The sequence below is a fragment of the Candoia aspera genome, chromosome 4, assembly GCF_035149785.1.
Source record: "Candoia aspera isolate rCanAsp1 chromosome 4, rCanAsp1.hap2, whole genome shotgun sequence".
Lineage (NCBI taxonomy): Eukaryota > Metazoa > Chordata > Lepidosauria > Squamata > Boidae > Candoia > Candoia aspera.
In genome coordinates this window covers 4,073,861-4,089,439 of record NC_086156.1, presented here as the reverse complement: position 1 = coordinate 4,089,439, position 15,579 = coordinate 4,073,861, and the positions used below count along the sequence as shown (strand labels likewise).

General features: G+C 44.1%; 1 protein-coding gene and 1 long non-coding RNA gene across 2 annotated transcripts in view; one reads left to right on the top strand and one right to left on the bottom strand.

The window, feature by feature from the left end:
- Positions 1-15,579, top strand: part of VIPR1 (vasoactive intestinal peptide receptor 1) — an 87,171-nt gene that overhangs the window by 15,721 nt on the left and 55,871 nt on the right. Inside the window, exon 2 of the mRNA XM_063303319.1 lies at positions 5,805-5,901. Coding sequence (XP_063159389.1) covers positions 5,805-5,901 — 97 coding nt within the window. The remainder of the gene's footprint in view (positions 1-5,804; positions 5,902-15,579) is intronic.
- Positions 1-15,579, bottom strand: part of LOC134497606 (uncharacterized) — a 293,428-nt gene that overhangs the window by 270,729 nt on the left and 7,120 nt on the right. The window lies entirely within an intron of this gene.

The window sequence follows — 15,579 nt, the reverse complement described above, 5'->3', positions numbered from 1 at the left end:
AATTGGTCGTAAGTCGAGGACTACCTGTACTAAATCAACTTGCATTTGATACAGGTTTGGATTTTGCATTCCATCCATGCTGTGAGATAAGTCTTGAGCCTCAGCGGGTCCACTAGCAGAAAGCACCAGTTTAAGCTTCAATTTGTAATCTCTGATCACAGCACAGTTCAGTTCTTCTTCTAGGAAATAAACAGGGACTCGAAAAAAAGGAAGATGGAGCCAAATTCTACCCTAATCCTGGTGAAACTCAATGCAGAGGTTCTGCTGAATGGAAATATCCCAGAACAAACTTTCCCCCCTCCCATTTGTGGCAAAGGCTGCTTTGCAGAATTTCCTTATTTTTCACCCCCTTTTCCACTTGCTTGCCTTTTTATGGTTATCACCTCACACCATTGACTGGGGGAAGCAGAAGCCCTTTTTCAGTTTTTTTCCAAGAAAAAACAATGCTGTTCTTGGTAGGTAGGTAGGTAGGTAGGTAGGTAGGTAGATACTCAAAACCTTCAAATTTGACTTCAGGGGCACCCGTGGGAGGGTCAGAAAAGTCAAGATGGTGGTTGATGGTCCAAGGGCCATTTCTTTTGTGGTTCCTGGAAAAAAAAAAGGTTAGGCTTTGACTGCAAGGTGGCTACTGCCATCTTGACTTTTTTGACCCCCTCTGCAGACCCCTCTGCTTGACTCAGCATGCAGGAAGAAAAGGGAGACCAAACAAGGAGGCTTTCATTGAAAATACTTCCATTTGAATCTTTTAAAAAACAGAAATGGTATTCTTGCTACAGCCAACAGTGGCCTCCCACCTCTGAGAAATTTACATTATTCCCTCGCTGGAAAAAAGAATGCTGAAGTGGTCCCACCCCCGTTTGTGCCTAAGAGTAGGATAAAGTATTATGAAAGCCTTTTTTAAGCACTTCGGGGACCTCTTAAGAACCGTACAGAGATTTAACAATGCCAACTTAAGCCTGTTTACAGAACTTGAGTTGTGAAAGAAATCAGCCGCAAATTTCTATGCAAACATTTTTTTTATTTTTGGATCCACCCATTTGTTGAAGGACAAATGAGAGCTTTGAAGGCTTAATTTGAGACAAGGATTTGCATTCTAGCACATCTAGAGATCTAAAAACAAAACAGATCAGTCTCAGGGGGTCTGCAGGGTGGGGTCAAAAGAGTCAAGATGGTAGCCACCTTCGTTCCATTTTGTGTGGGGGGGGGTCTCCAATTTCTCTCAGATCAAAACTCTGTTCCCCAAAGACACTGATTTATAGGAAAAACTTCTCAAAAGCTTCTGGTTTCTGAAGACCGTGCTCCGATAGTCTGCCGATTGGAAATTTACATAACTGAGAAGAACAGAGAAGTTGGACTTCATCATTAGACTTTGGGCAAATTGCTGTGTTTATTAGGAGGAGTCGTGTTTAAAAGTTTTGTCAGTTAGGGAAAATTCAGATGAAAAATGGATGTTTTTTTTTTTTTAATGGAATTATTAAACAGTAATGGAGAAGAGCGCCAAACATTGGGCTGGGACAATATGCTTCCAAGCTGGGGTTGAAACGCACTTCCCAAGCTCCAGTCTTTTCAGCTTTGAAATATTTGTGCATCCTATTTTGCACCTTCTCCAAGAGTCCCATCAGGCAGGGCGTGTGTGTGTCTGTGCGTGCACCAAGGAAAATATATTTTTGCATTAGCACGCTATTTGTAGATTGCCTCCCCGAAGCTGCCAGGCATAGATCTTCATTGTCCCAGATATTTGGGGGAGGCAGGAGGGAATCACATTTTTGCATTTGGGGATGTCTGTCCTTGTTACTGTGGTTCTAATGCTGTATTTATGGCTGTTATATCGGAGGGCTCTTTTGAAATGTGATTTTCCGTCCTTATTCTGCTGCTTGAAACGTTGGCTTTCATGGTGTTTGACCTTTTAAATACCTTCTGCGTGGCTTGTACCCGCCCCAGGTGACCAATTACTGGGTAGTTTAGAAAGGCCGTCAAGAAGTAAAACAGGAGTTGCAAGTCTTGTGATTCTTTTATTAATTACTTGTCCAATATTGATTCTAAAGAAGCAGTGAAGGGTGGATCATCCCAGCTGGGACTCCTGTTTTTCACAGTTTGCTATAGAGGTCCAAGGAATTCTGCATAGGAGGGAGGAAAGAGATGGGTGGGAGAAGAAACGTGAGGAAGGAAGGGAGGGAGGGAGGAGATGGGTGGGAGAGGAGAGGAGAGGAGGAAGGAAGGAAGGAAGGAAGGAAGGAAGGAAGGAAGGAAGGAAGGAAGGAAGGAAGGAAGGTTCAAGTGTACTTGCTTAAACAGGACTGAAGTCCCAAGCAACTTTGCCTTTAGTTGGCTCTGATGTAGATTCAGTACATCTCCAAATGCCAGATGTCCACGAAAAGTCTACTGTCCTCAGAGACTATTTTTCATGCAGGACATCCCAGGCTCAAATCCTCCTGGGGAAAATCTCTATCCTGTCACCCGAGCAGTTTCTGCTGCTTTGAATCAACAGTGGTTGGCCAGAGGGACTTCCTTGCCTGACCCCACTCAAATTTCAAACATTCCCTTTGCAAGATTCCCAGGCGTCTAGGGGTGGACATTGCAGAAGACAGGGGTTGGATAATATGAGTGCTGACATCTTCATCCCACCTTCCTGCCCACAAGGCATTCAAGACCTCCTGGCGCTGAACACAAATTAAAATCATTATAAATCAGCTCAGATTAAAACAACCCAGCGACTGGCTACAGAAGAAGGTCTTGACCCCTTTCCTAAAAGCAGAACGTTGGAGGCCAAGGCGTCACCCAGGAGAGCCCACTCTGCCGCTCATTCCCGTGGACTTTCTGGTCTGATTCTGCAGGACGCATATGGATTACTTAATCCCCACCAGCTATTTCTGCCAGTAACAGGAGATTGTTCTCTGCTGCAGAGGACCCTTTTCCTTTACAGGAGATGGATATTGATCATCCAAATGGCCCCTTTCAGCTCTATTTTACAAAAAGGGAGAGAATCTGGTGGAGCCTCTCAACCCCAATGGCGCTGAACTACAAATCCCAGCATCCTGTGTGGTTGGCTCCAGTCCAACAGCATCTGCAGAGCCACAGTTTGCCCAGTGACTTCTGGAGCCCCATAATTTCATTCAGAAGAAGCAGCTCTTTGAGATTCTTTTGCCCTGCCCTGGGAAAGATTTGGTGGTTGATGCGTGGCCCACCAAGCTGTAAATCTACCATGAAAACTTCGATTTTTGCATTTATCATTAGTACAAGCTCAGCCATCCCAAGTACTTATTGACCTAATGGTTTATGGAGGAGTGGTGATGCTGGAAGTGTACGTATCTTCAGAGGATATGGTTTTGTCGGCAAATAGATAATACCCAAATGGAGTTACAGGTAGTCCTTGACTTATGACCACATTAGGGACTGAAAAATTTGTCGTTAAGTGGTGTGATCATTAAACAAGGCATCACATGACTGAATCTGATTTTATGGTGATTTTATTTTATTTTATTTTTTGTGGTGGTTATTAAGTGAATACCATGTTTGTTGAATCATGCAGGCATTAATCGAACCACGTGGTCATTAAATGAATCACACAGTTCCCCATTGATTCTGCTTGTTAGAAGCCGGCTGGGAAGGTCACAAATGGAGATCATTTGACCATGGGATGCTGCGATGGTCATAAATGCTAAACAGTTGCCAAACGCCCAAATTGTGATCATGTGACTGTGGGAACACTGCGGCAGTCATAAGTGTGAGGACGGGTCATAAGTCGCTTTTTCCACCACCATTGTAACTTTGAACAGTCGCTAAATGGACGGTCGTAAGTGGAGGACTACTAAAATTTTCCTTGTACAAATGCATATGATTTGAATTGGCCCATTCATCTCAATGATTACATGTGTAAACGGGGCATGTAATTTGCTATGGAGAAAGATTAAACATAGCATCTTTGGAAGTTGGAACGTTACATTCAATCAAAGGCTTTGATACATGGAAACATGGACACAAGGTTAGGCCGCAGACAGTGAAAGAATAATGCTTGTTTTTTTAAATAGAGTTAAAAAGCAACTCTATTAAAACTTGAAGAACAGCATTTCTCAACCATGGCTGGCTGGGGAATTCTGAGAGTCGAAGTCCACCTATCTTAAAGTTGCCAAGGTTGAGAAGCTCTGCCCTAAAATGATAAATGAATTGTTTGTGACTCTCCCATGAATAAATCTAATGATTTCACTGGGGATAAAGTTAAGGAGGAAACCAATATGTTGCTTACTTTTGATAAGAACATGGGAGGTCTGAAAATTAGGGGCATGGCAACTCTCCACTGCAAGCTTGCATTGGCAAACGAAGAGTGAATTTGAACGGTGTTCCTACTTACTTTTGCAAGGTAGATCAAGCTTTTTAAAAAGTGGTCTTTCTCTCTCTCTTTCTCACACACACACACACACCCTCCCTCTGGGGTCCCGGCTCACAGTTTGAGAACTCCTGGCCTAGGGTGGTGTGTGAATCCAACCATTTAGTTCTCCTTGGGCTGATCAGCTTATTCTCATGTTTTCCAACAACTGGTATTCTCAGAAGCTGCTTCTGATCCTAGAACTAAGACCACCATGGTCGTTACAGATCATGCTAAGCTACAAACCATGCTTTTAAGTTGCAGTGGCCAGGTTCACACATTGTCATCTTATGGTTTAGCACTTGCAGGTCCCAAGGCATTGAGAGCTTGTGCCTCTGTGAACGCTCGCATCCAAGTTAATGGCCGTCATCAATCCTCTGGTAGCACATTCTACGGTTTAGCCACTGGCTGCTTCACTGTGTGAAGACGACTTTTTTTCCGGTCTGCCCTGAATCTCCCCCTGTATAATTCATATCTCTGTGTGTGTGTTTCACTGAAGCTCACAGCTGGACTTGGGTATCTTAAGTCTCCGAATCTGAAATGGCTTGAGTTTGAAGCATTTCGTTTTGAGTTCAAAACTGATTGTTTCCACTGCTATGAGAATGTTTGAAAAAGTCCCATTTCAAGCCAAAAACGTCTGCTTTAAGCTTGAGATATTTCCAGAGGGGTCAAAAGAGCGTGTTTCAAACATGAAACAACTGTTTTAAAGGACAAAAAATGTCAAGGCTGAAATGTTTTGCGCACTTCCATGAAGCCCCGTTGCCTTCCCTTTCTGCTACTCTGACATCTCTCAGCAAACAGTTTCATTCCAAACTCAGAACACTCAAAATGGCCATTCCGTGTTGGGCCTTTTCAGGCCCTGAAGGATTTATGGATTTCTACCTACCAAGTTGTGTATAGTGTGTCATTTGCCTAGACAAGACACAAAACTCCCTTTTTTTGCTTCTTTTCGAGATCCATACTACCTCTGTCAATGTGGTGGGATCCCATCCTGACGTTGGATAGGACTAGGGCCCAAAGAAAGCTGAATCCTGGGCATTTGCTAGAGGAACAAGATACAGTTGCATCTAAATATTCCCTTCCCCAAGGTGGGAAAGCTTTATAGTTAAGAAACAAGATAAGATGGAGGAAATTGCATTTGACACTTGGAGTTGAACCAGAGATGGACAAGTCCAGGGAAGCGTTAAAAAAACCAGCTGAGTTTTTTTTATGCCCTTTTCAAGGAATGTTCTGAAATTGTTCATTGTTGATGTTCTATTGATTCTACTGGGTGGTGGCATTTTGATTGCTTGTTACTGCAGGTTTTTTTCCCCCAAATATCAAATTTCATGTTTACCCTGTTTTGCTCTGATTTGACAATTTTTAAACCGAAGGATGGTATTTTATAAAGAAGAGTTTGCCTAGAGGAAATAAAAACAGCTTCTCACTTTGTCCCTGGTAGGTATTAGGAACAGCACTGGATTGCTCCATCATGGCGGACATTGAATTGGAGCGGGAGAAGTGTTCAAGATACTCCAACACGGATAATCTGACTCTAGGTAAGACGTTGAAGAACCTTTCAAGCTCCTTCTGTTTTGTGATGCTTCCACTGGTATCTCAGTCTGATGGTAGAAACCAGCATTGTGGTTTTTGTGCTACAGAGCTATGTTACATTTGTTACTATGGAATTGCGTTTTTGTGAGAACAAGGACATGGAATTTATTTCTGAATGAACATCATCTTCTGAGAGCCATAGTTATTGGTTTCCACAAGTTGGTCTGATCTTCAGATATTAATTTGGAAGTTCAAATGTTGGTCAATCTGAAACACTACCTACAGAAAAGATGTGCAACTTTCTTGAGGCTGAGCCCACCCATAACTTTGAAATTATGTTTTGGACAATTAAGGTACGGCTGGTGACTTCATGTGACCTCATCAGAGCGGATGAGCCAAATTTTACGGCCCATTTGCGGGCTAAGTTTTCAAGGCTAGGAAGGGTTCCTTCAAAAACATGAGACAAATCAGAACAATCTTGGTGGACACGGTAAGGCATTTTCAAGGTGAAATGGATTCCTTAAATCTCTGTGATTTGTGCTAGTCCGCTCACCTTCAAAAAAGAAGCTGAAAAAATTGATAGTTCTGGAGGACACACATGATCTACAGTCTCTGTGTTGTGCCTCTGTGGTTCAAGGGTGGGCAGCAGAAATATCTGCGGGGGGAGTAAAATAAATAAATAGATAAAGATGACAGCTGTGACCATGTGATCAAAGCCTCACCTCTTTGTACATGCGCAGCTCATGCAATGCATGGAAAAAAAGATTGTGTAGTCCTGGCTACCATCCTGATTTTTTTTTTACTTCCACCCCCAAATGAATCCTCTGGTGTTCACCCGTTTTGTTGTCAAAGAACAACACTTAACATTTTGTGGATGGCCAGGAGCCATTATGGGTGGGTGGAGGCGGCATAAAATGGAAAATGCCAGGATTTTCTGAGTTGCTTTGTGTGCGAGAATTTCAGTTTTCTTTATTTTATAAACTGTATCAGCCTATTTTCACGGTTATTTTAACTTGTTCGGTGAGTAATATGTGAGCTTCTCATTTCCAAGTGGCAGGAGACTCACACGGTGATATCTTGACAACTGTGGTTGGTCAACCCCCCCCCCCTTTTTTTTTAAAGTATCCGTTTTTAATCTTTTTGCTGTTCAAAATTGCTGTGAAATTGTATTAACTCGGGGAATATCTAAACAATCGCTCGGTTTTGCTGCCATCATCAAATCCTTCCTGATTTGTCAATGGTTCTTCACTGTTTTCTTTATATCTGTCAGAGGAAACGTGACTTGGTAGAATGTGAGGAAGTCCCAAAACAGCACAGTTGTGTTGTTGTTATTTAAATCAGGAATCAAATTAACTTCTATTAAATAACTTAAAATGGGTTGTCATCAGGTTCCCTTAATATTACCACATATCACTAGGCTCCCATTCTTGTTTTTCCTGGCACTAAATATATATTTCTCAACCTGTTTCGTTGACAGATGGAGGTTTTTCTAGGCAAGGACCCAGCCCATCCTTCCACCCCCATTTTGCAAATCCTTCTCCCCCCCTCCCACCCAAATATTACTGGATCACCATGCTCTGAGTGGCAGTTCCATCACCCAATCATCACATGGTCAGGGAAAGTTCCTGGGATTGTAAAGAAGAGTGTTTGTGGCACATTCAGGTATGTGGCCCCAGGTTGCCCATCCCCAGCCTGGAGAATTAGGTGATTGATGCTCCTGTTGTCATTGTCAGGTTCAGCTTCCTAGTCCAAGAAGTAGAAATTCCAAGGGGACAGAACTAACTGATATTTAATCTCCTTGGAAAGGAAATCACCGGAGACTGAATGGCTGTTTTTAATGGTAGTTTATTGACTTATTGAGAAATATAAGTGAACTTATAAAGCCCCTTCCTCTCCTCTTGTAATGGTACAGTATGTGGGAATGGCCTTGGGAGACAGGAAGAAGATCTGCAGACTGGACCACCAGTGTGTAAAAGGTATCTCAGCCCACAGAAGGAGAGGAGATGTGGGAAGCATCTCAGAAGGGACCCTCCCTAGTTTTCCAGAGAGTAAAAGGAGAGGAAGGGAGAAATACTTTCAGTCTTGCAAGATTGATGTGAGTCCTTTGAGGTAGTCCAGACAATAAGCACAACAAGGAATACTAGCTCTATCTTTAAGGTTATATTAACAGAATCTTGCAGATTCTGGGACTCATGACATCATACAATTGTCTTCTTATTCTTCCTTTATGCTCACTGGCTGCTCTACAGTAAAATGGAGATACAGGGACATTACTGAACAATCAACAATTCAGTTTCTTAACGTCTTCTGTGCAGTTGAGGAATGGGGTCCCCAACATACCCGGCACGCCAGCAAAATGTCTTTGGCCAGCCGGGCCTAAGAGAGTGTCTCTACTGTAGTGCCAACCTAGTGAAATCTGGTGAATTCTGACTTCCAGGACTATGGCACCAGATGATGGGAGTCCAGACCTGAACTCCATGCTCAGAGGACATTTAGATAGGTCCCTTTCACTTGCTTCCCCCTTGAGCCTCTTCTGAGTCACCAAACAGAGTCACTTGTTGAGAGGGGTGGCTATAGAAATTGAATAAATAAATAAAATACAAATACAAATAAAACTTGTTTGGGGATCAAAGGAGGCTTTAGAGCTAGGACAAGCTTGTGCGCAGAATAAACATTCAAGGCTGTGGGTTGGCATCAGCTGAAAAGAAGCTTTCCCTGTTCCAGTGAGATGTTTGTTTTCACTTTGCACAAGGTAACAAATTGCAAATCTGGAGTCTTGTTGGTACGAACTCTTGTCTAATGATAGACAGGCACAAAGGAACCAGCCTGTCCTGTTTTGAGCCTTGACCACGCCAGCAGAGGCAGACTTACAGGCACAGCGGTCCCAGATCACGTTCTCATGATAGCAAGCCAGTAATCGATTGGATAAAATATTTTCCATGGGGGAAAGAATTAACTCTGAAAAGATTTGTAAGCAAGTTTTGGGAACAACCTCTAGGAACCTCCAGTCATGTTGATGTGACAAAAGGGAGGTAAATGATTAAGTGCGTGATTGAAGGGTGTCCAACGGCCTGTATGCAATTTTAATGAAACAGAGGAAATCAAATGAAATCCAACCTTCCACTCAAAGACAAAATGTGTGGCTCTGTGGTCTGGAAGATGGTAACTAGAGAAGGTGGACCTTTCCAGACTGTGATCATAGAAGCCCCCATCCAAGAGTCAGGGAAAAGGAATAGTTTGGTCTAGGGGTTAAGGCACCGGGCTAGAAACCAGGAGGCTGCGAGTTCTAGTCCCACCTTAGGCATGAAAGCTGGCTGGGTGACCTTGGGCCAGTCCCTCCCTCTCAGCCCGAGAGCCAATCAGGTGTGGTAGGAGAGTTCTAGTTCCGCCTTAGGCATGAAAGCCGGCTGGGTGACCTTGGGCCAGTCCCTCCCTCTCAGCCCGAGAGCCAATCAGGTGTGGTAGGAGAGTTCTAGTCCCACCTTAGGCATGAAAGCTGGCTGGGTGACCTTGGGCCAGTCCCTCCCTCTCAGCCCGAGAGCCAATCAGGTGTGGTATGAGAGTTCTAGTTCCGCCTCAGGCATGAAAGCTGGCTGGGTGACCTTGGGCCAGTCCCTCTCAGCCCAACCCACCTCACAGGGTTGTTGTTGTGAGGAAAAGAGGAGGAGGAAGGAGTATTTGGTATGTTTGCCACCTTGAGTTATTTCTAAAAATAATAAAGGCGGGATAGAAAATAAATAAATAAATTCAGGGAGGTCAGTTGGGAGCAACCAGGAAAGCTAGGTGAATGACCATTGTTGATCCAGCCGCTAGCCAGAGCTTCGATTCGGCACCAGCTCCTGTTGGAACAGGTCCAGAGAAATGCCCCCCAAATTACTGAGGACCTGACAAAGAGATATTGGAGCTCAGTTTACTTAGCCTTGAGAAGAGAAGACTCAGGGGGTATGACAGCCACTTTCCAATCCATGGAAGGAGGTTACGGAGAAGAAGGCCATGACCTCTTCTTTCTCTTTCCAGACTTCAGGACGGGAATGAGTGGATTTAAGTTACGGGAAGGCGGATGGCAGTGAAGTATATAAAAACACTGAAATCTGGAAAGGTGGTGACCCCATTTCATTGACTGTGGTCAGCCACTTGTGGGGGAAGTGTCAGCCTTCCCAGGTAGACCAGGCAGGAATCCCAACCAGATGAGCTAATTCTACTTTATTGTAAGGCTACATTGACAGAACCTTGCAAGTCTGAAAGTGCAAATCTCCTACTGTCTCTTTTTACAGTTTGAGAAACTAGGGGTGGGGGGTCCCTTCTGAGCCTCTTACTCTTCCCATTATGCAGCTGCGGGCTAAGCCACCTCTTATCTGACTGTTCCTTAGGCAGCGTCTCTTCGCCCTGTCTCCCAAGGTCTTTCCCACATACCATTGCATCATGCCTGAATTTGGATCCTAGCACTGAGCAGCAAGTTGGACTGGAGAGAGAGAGAGAGAGAGATGGACAGGCAGATAAATATGAAGTTGATTTAGATACTGAGATTTGGATTGACTGCCCTGTGTATTTTTGTAGTACGAAAATATTGAGGCTGATGTGAAGCTGATCAACTGTCCTTGGTTTGGGGAGATATGGAAGAAGTATTTTATCTTTCCTCATTCCAAGCTCTGTTAATCATCGACTAGTCTTCTCCGTGTATTGTACTGTATTGCCCAAAGGCATCAATGTTCCTGCAGATATTTCTCTTGATGGCCTCCTGGTTTTCTGCCTCACTTAATCTTTTTTTGATCCTTTAATTTTAAAAAAAATGAAGTGGAAAGCTGGCACGTTGCAAGTCAAATCACCAAGGTCCAACACCATCCTTCCTCCCCAGTTTGCATCTGGGAAATGGTTGGTAGGACAAGCTACCATAGTTAAACAACCATGCTCCATGCACCGATGATGATTCTTACCCTGGTAATGGAAGGTCTCCAGGAAGAGAAGCCAGCTCAGAAGACATCAAGATTCTCCACAGTGAGATCCCCATTTGCTGGACTTCAGATGGAATAGACCTCACTTCCATCTGGAGATCCCTTCAAATAACAGAAAAGTCCCTTGCATCTGAATTAATTCAGACAAGGCGTTGTGTGTTAAATTACTTCAGGCATACCTCATTTGTGTCAGTGTACATCATTTACTTAATGACATCATTACACCACTGATGTAAACCGCTGCAGATGGTGTACTTTCAGGACATATGGGAATATCAGATACTCACTTCCCTCAATTAGTCGACTAAATTAAAAGTTTGCTGTGCCAATTAACTCTGTACTTTCTGTAGGAGAATCCAAGTAATTTCCCATTTCATCATAGTTAGATGTGTTACACCAGAATTGCATGGAACTAAGCATCTACCTATTGCACAATTCCCATAACGATTTCTCATTCTTAGACTTTGGTGGTCTCCAGACTAAGGAAGCTTCACCCCTGACCTTCAACTTCAGGCTCATGCTAGCTGGGAAATTGTGGGAGTTGAAGACCACATCTCTGGGGGGTTCTTAGAGAGAGGAAGACTGCTTTATCTTATCTCTGACCCAGCCCAATTTATGGCAACCCAACCTGTCCTGCATTGCACCAGGTGGCCACCAGGTGGCAGCAAAGGGTTAGGAAAATTGCCTCTTGGCTGCCATCTACAGACTGTCCTGGTATTTGCAGCCCAGCTCTGTAGACTTAGCACCGCCAGCCTGTTCCTTACCACTTAAAATGCATTTCAGTAGGAAGAAAAGTGAAGTTGGAAGTCCTTTGCTCCCCTCAAATCTAATAAAAACCTTCCTAGGCAGGAATGAACAGAAACTGATGGCTATTTCTTGCATCCTGTTGCCTGGTCGAATTATGAGTTAGCGTTGTAGACACCATCTATTTCTCTGTACTAATTAAATGAGGAGCAGCTTCTTTAGGAAAACAGTCAGATATAATCAGGACAAACTGAAAAGTGCATTGGATTTAGTAACGCCCTTATCAATTGCATTGATTAAAGTTGATTCATCTCTGTGGACACATTTGGTCTGAGCCAGGACTCGCCATTCATCACAATGGCCCAGCCTAACACCTCATCTATCGTTCCTCTCTCCTCTCCCAGGAGATGCTGATTATAAAACGCCCTTTCCTTCCATGGATCATTCAGAAAAGGCGGTGATTACGGGTTGTCGCTAGTGGTCATCGCAACATCCGTTTGGCTCAATTAAAGCCCACTCTAATGTTTGAACAGCCGTAGTTTATCTGGGCTTTCTGTGTCCACCGAGCAACCATCCACAAGGCTTGTCAGCCACGAACAGGAAAGAGAGGCAGCTTGGATGCAAAGCTCAGGGTCAAACAGAAATTCAGTGTCAGTGGGGGAAGAACAGCTGGGGTGTGTTGGCTAGCAACTGGCAGGCCGCTTTTCCACATCTGCATCATGCTGAACTTGGGGCTGGCTTTGCAGCTGTTCTGACAGCGCAGGAAAAGAAGATTAAAGATCTATCTGTGGGTGCATGATGCCTGTGGGCATGATTGGTATAAATATAATTAAACGCATATTTGATAGATTATATTTTATTAAATAGAGTATATTTTTTATTAATAAGAGAAAAGCACATGAAGCTAAGAACAGTAAAAAATCAACTCTTCCCCAAGGCAAATGCAGAATAAAAGGCAGATTGGACTTTTTACTTCTATTTGTTTCCTTGGTAGAAGCTCCTTAGGTTCCCCACCCCTGGGGGGTTTATGTCATTTATCATTGTCAGTCTTCCCCAGACTGAGTCTCTCCAGATGAGGTGGACCTCATTCCTATCATCTACCAGCCCATGCGACTCTGGGCCACTACTGAAATTGAGGAACAGCTTGGCTGCCCCACACACTTCCTTCTTCCTCTCTGTGCAGAATAAATTGTCTGTGTGTGTAAAAGATTTTTTAAAAAGAAGATAAAAACTAATGCAAACTAATATAAAGTGAGAAAAAGAAAAGAAGAAGAAAGAAATGGAAAAGAAAGAAAAAAAGTGCAAGGGAGGAGGAGGGGGAAAAACGATATAAATAAGCAGCTTCCGATCTTCTTTATAGCAGTCGTTAAGCGTAGTTTTAAGTTTACCTTCTAACTCTATGGTTACAACATAGCTCTTTTCCTTCTAGAATCTATTTTGTCTAAACATCAAAACAATAAACCGTAAGTTCATTTTTTTTCTGTTTCACGTGATGAAATCTTGAGAATTATCATTTTTTTAAAATATATACCCTACATTTTTTCTCCGTCTCTCAAACGCAGGGGTATTGCCTTTCCCTTCAATTACTTTTCCTCTTTTCCAGCTGCAATACGCTTAGGTGACCTTGTTCCATGAAAGCCCCCACCTTCTGTCGTTACACTGAATCCCGGTGCCCTTCCTGGCCATTCCCAGCTGGATTGTGCTTTTCCTTCTTGTCCTTAAGCCTGACTGATTAAGCCAGTTGATATACTGTAGGTGAAAGACATAGAGTGGGTTTAATAGGAAATGCTGAAGTTTGCTATTAGGAGGAGGACTCACTGTGAAGACAAGACCTACCAGATCGGGGATCCAAAATCTGGATGACCCCAAGATGGCAGCAGAGAGACATGAAAACTCTGGCCCTCTGTTGCCATATGCTAGCCATATGGATTTTAGCAACCCATATATGGTAACCCCAGTGAAAAAGACACCATTCATTGCACTGGGATCTGAGTTCTGTGTGTATCTCTGGTTCATACCACATATCCCTTGAACCATACAGGTAGTCCTCGCTTAACAACCATTCATTTACTGATGGTTTGGACTTACGACGGTGCTGGAAAAAACAACTTACAACCAGAACTCACTCTTACAATTGTCACCCCGGTCATGTGATCATGATTTGGGCGCTTGGCAACCAGTTCACATTTATGACCGTTGCAGCATCCCGTGGTCACATGATTGCCATTTTTGACCTTTCCAGGTAGCTTCTGGCAAGCAAAATCAATGGGGAACTGCGTGGTTCACTTAATGACAACAGGGCTTGCCAAACGCCCGTGTTGATTCACTTAATGGCCGCTGCAAAAAAGGTCGTAAAATCGGGTCAGATTCGCTTAATTACCGCTTTGCTTAGCAACCGAAATTCCAGTCCCAATTGTGGTTGTTAAGCAAGGACTACCTGTAACGTGGCTTGTTTAATTTTAGCCTGGCAGACATTGTTGTTTAAGACTTAGGGCTTAACACGTTGTGCTTACCCAGCCGGTTGGGGTTTATTCAGCAAGCCATGTTTAACCCAACCATGGCTTAACGTGATGCGTCAACCCAGCCCGTGAGAAGAGCTTCCCGTGACTTAAATTTAGATCCAGGATTTTTCAGGGTTCACTGAGAACGACAAATCCAAATCTATCCATTGAAGGAAAAGAGGGATGTGCTTGTTCCGATTTTCTTTCCTTACTGCCCGAAGCTGTTCTCGGATTTTTCCACGGGGAGCGCTGCAGGAAAAGGGTGCAGCAGCCCAGGCCAGCATCTAACTGCGACTCCTTCAGCAGTTCCCCACCCTGCTTCATGCCTTATGTAAGGGGACGATCATATTTTTGGATAGAGGGCTAAAAGCAGAGCGTTCCCCCTTTCTGGAATCTTTTCTGCACTACAGTGCTCGGTTGTAATGTCACAGCAGCCTCCTGAAAAACGTCAGGGACAAGACGTGTCAGCTGTTTGGCCACCTGGGTCATTTGGCGACCTGGCCACTGCTAATCGCTGTCCCTCGGCATCATTTCTTCCTTTCAACAAACACACAAACACGTTCATGCGCAAACTGCAGCCGAGTGGGGACAATTAGTTGGATGCTCGGTGTCCAAACAGCCTCTGCCTTCTCCCTGCTCACCCGCCGACCCCCCCAAAAGAAACAGGGCAGGGCGTCGTGCTAAAAGGAAGCCGCTGGGATCCCCAGGATTCCAGCCAGCTCTTTGCAAGCCTCGTTAAGCACCGGCAAATGCGTTAATAATTTGGAGCCGGAGGAGGTGAAGCAGAGCTCAGAGAAATGCTGGTGACCCGCATTGGGGCAGACAAGGGTTGGAAGGAGGGACAGAAAAAGAATTTGGTATTCTCTGCATGACCAGATTCATTGCCACCTGCTTCTCCCCGCTGTTTTTTCAAAAGGGAGCAGATGAACAAGCCGGGAAGAGTATTTTATGGCCGTGTGGCTGCATTAAGGGCCTAGCAGCAGGGATATTCCTCCGCTGTGTAGGCGGAAGGAAGGAAAGAGGCATGCAGAATCTTCTCCAGGCTGGAGACCTCCATTGGTGTGGTGTTGGTGTTGTATTATAGCGGGGGTTGGACTAGATGATCTCCCGGGTCCCTTCCAATCCTTAGAGTCTGTGATCCCCAAATTACCAAGCACCACTAAATTCTAAATTCCAGGGATAATAGGAGAACACCCTTAACAGAATTCTGTTATCTCCAATTGCAAACGCTCCATAATCTGCCCTGGGCAGGGGGTTGGACTAGGTGACCTCCAAGTTCCCTTCCAATCCTATGATTCTATGAAACCAAGAGAGACTGTGAACCATTCAGTATGAAATTATCATGGTCATTACGTGGGAAGGCTCCTCTACATTTTTTGGAATGCGGACACGATTGCCATTCAAACTACGGCGGAGCAGGGCCTTCGCAGACACGCCCGCAATTGTGTGAAAACCTGTGTAAAAAGCACACTTAGTTACACAAGCC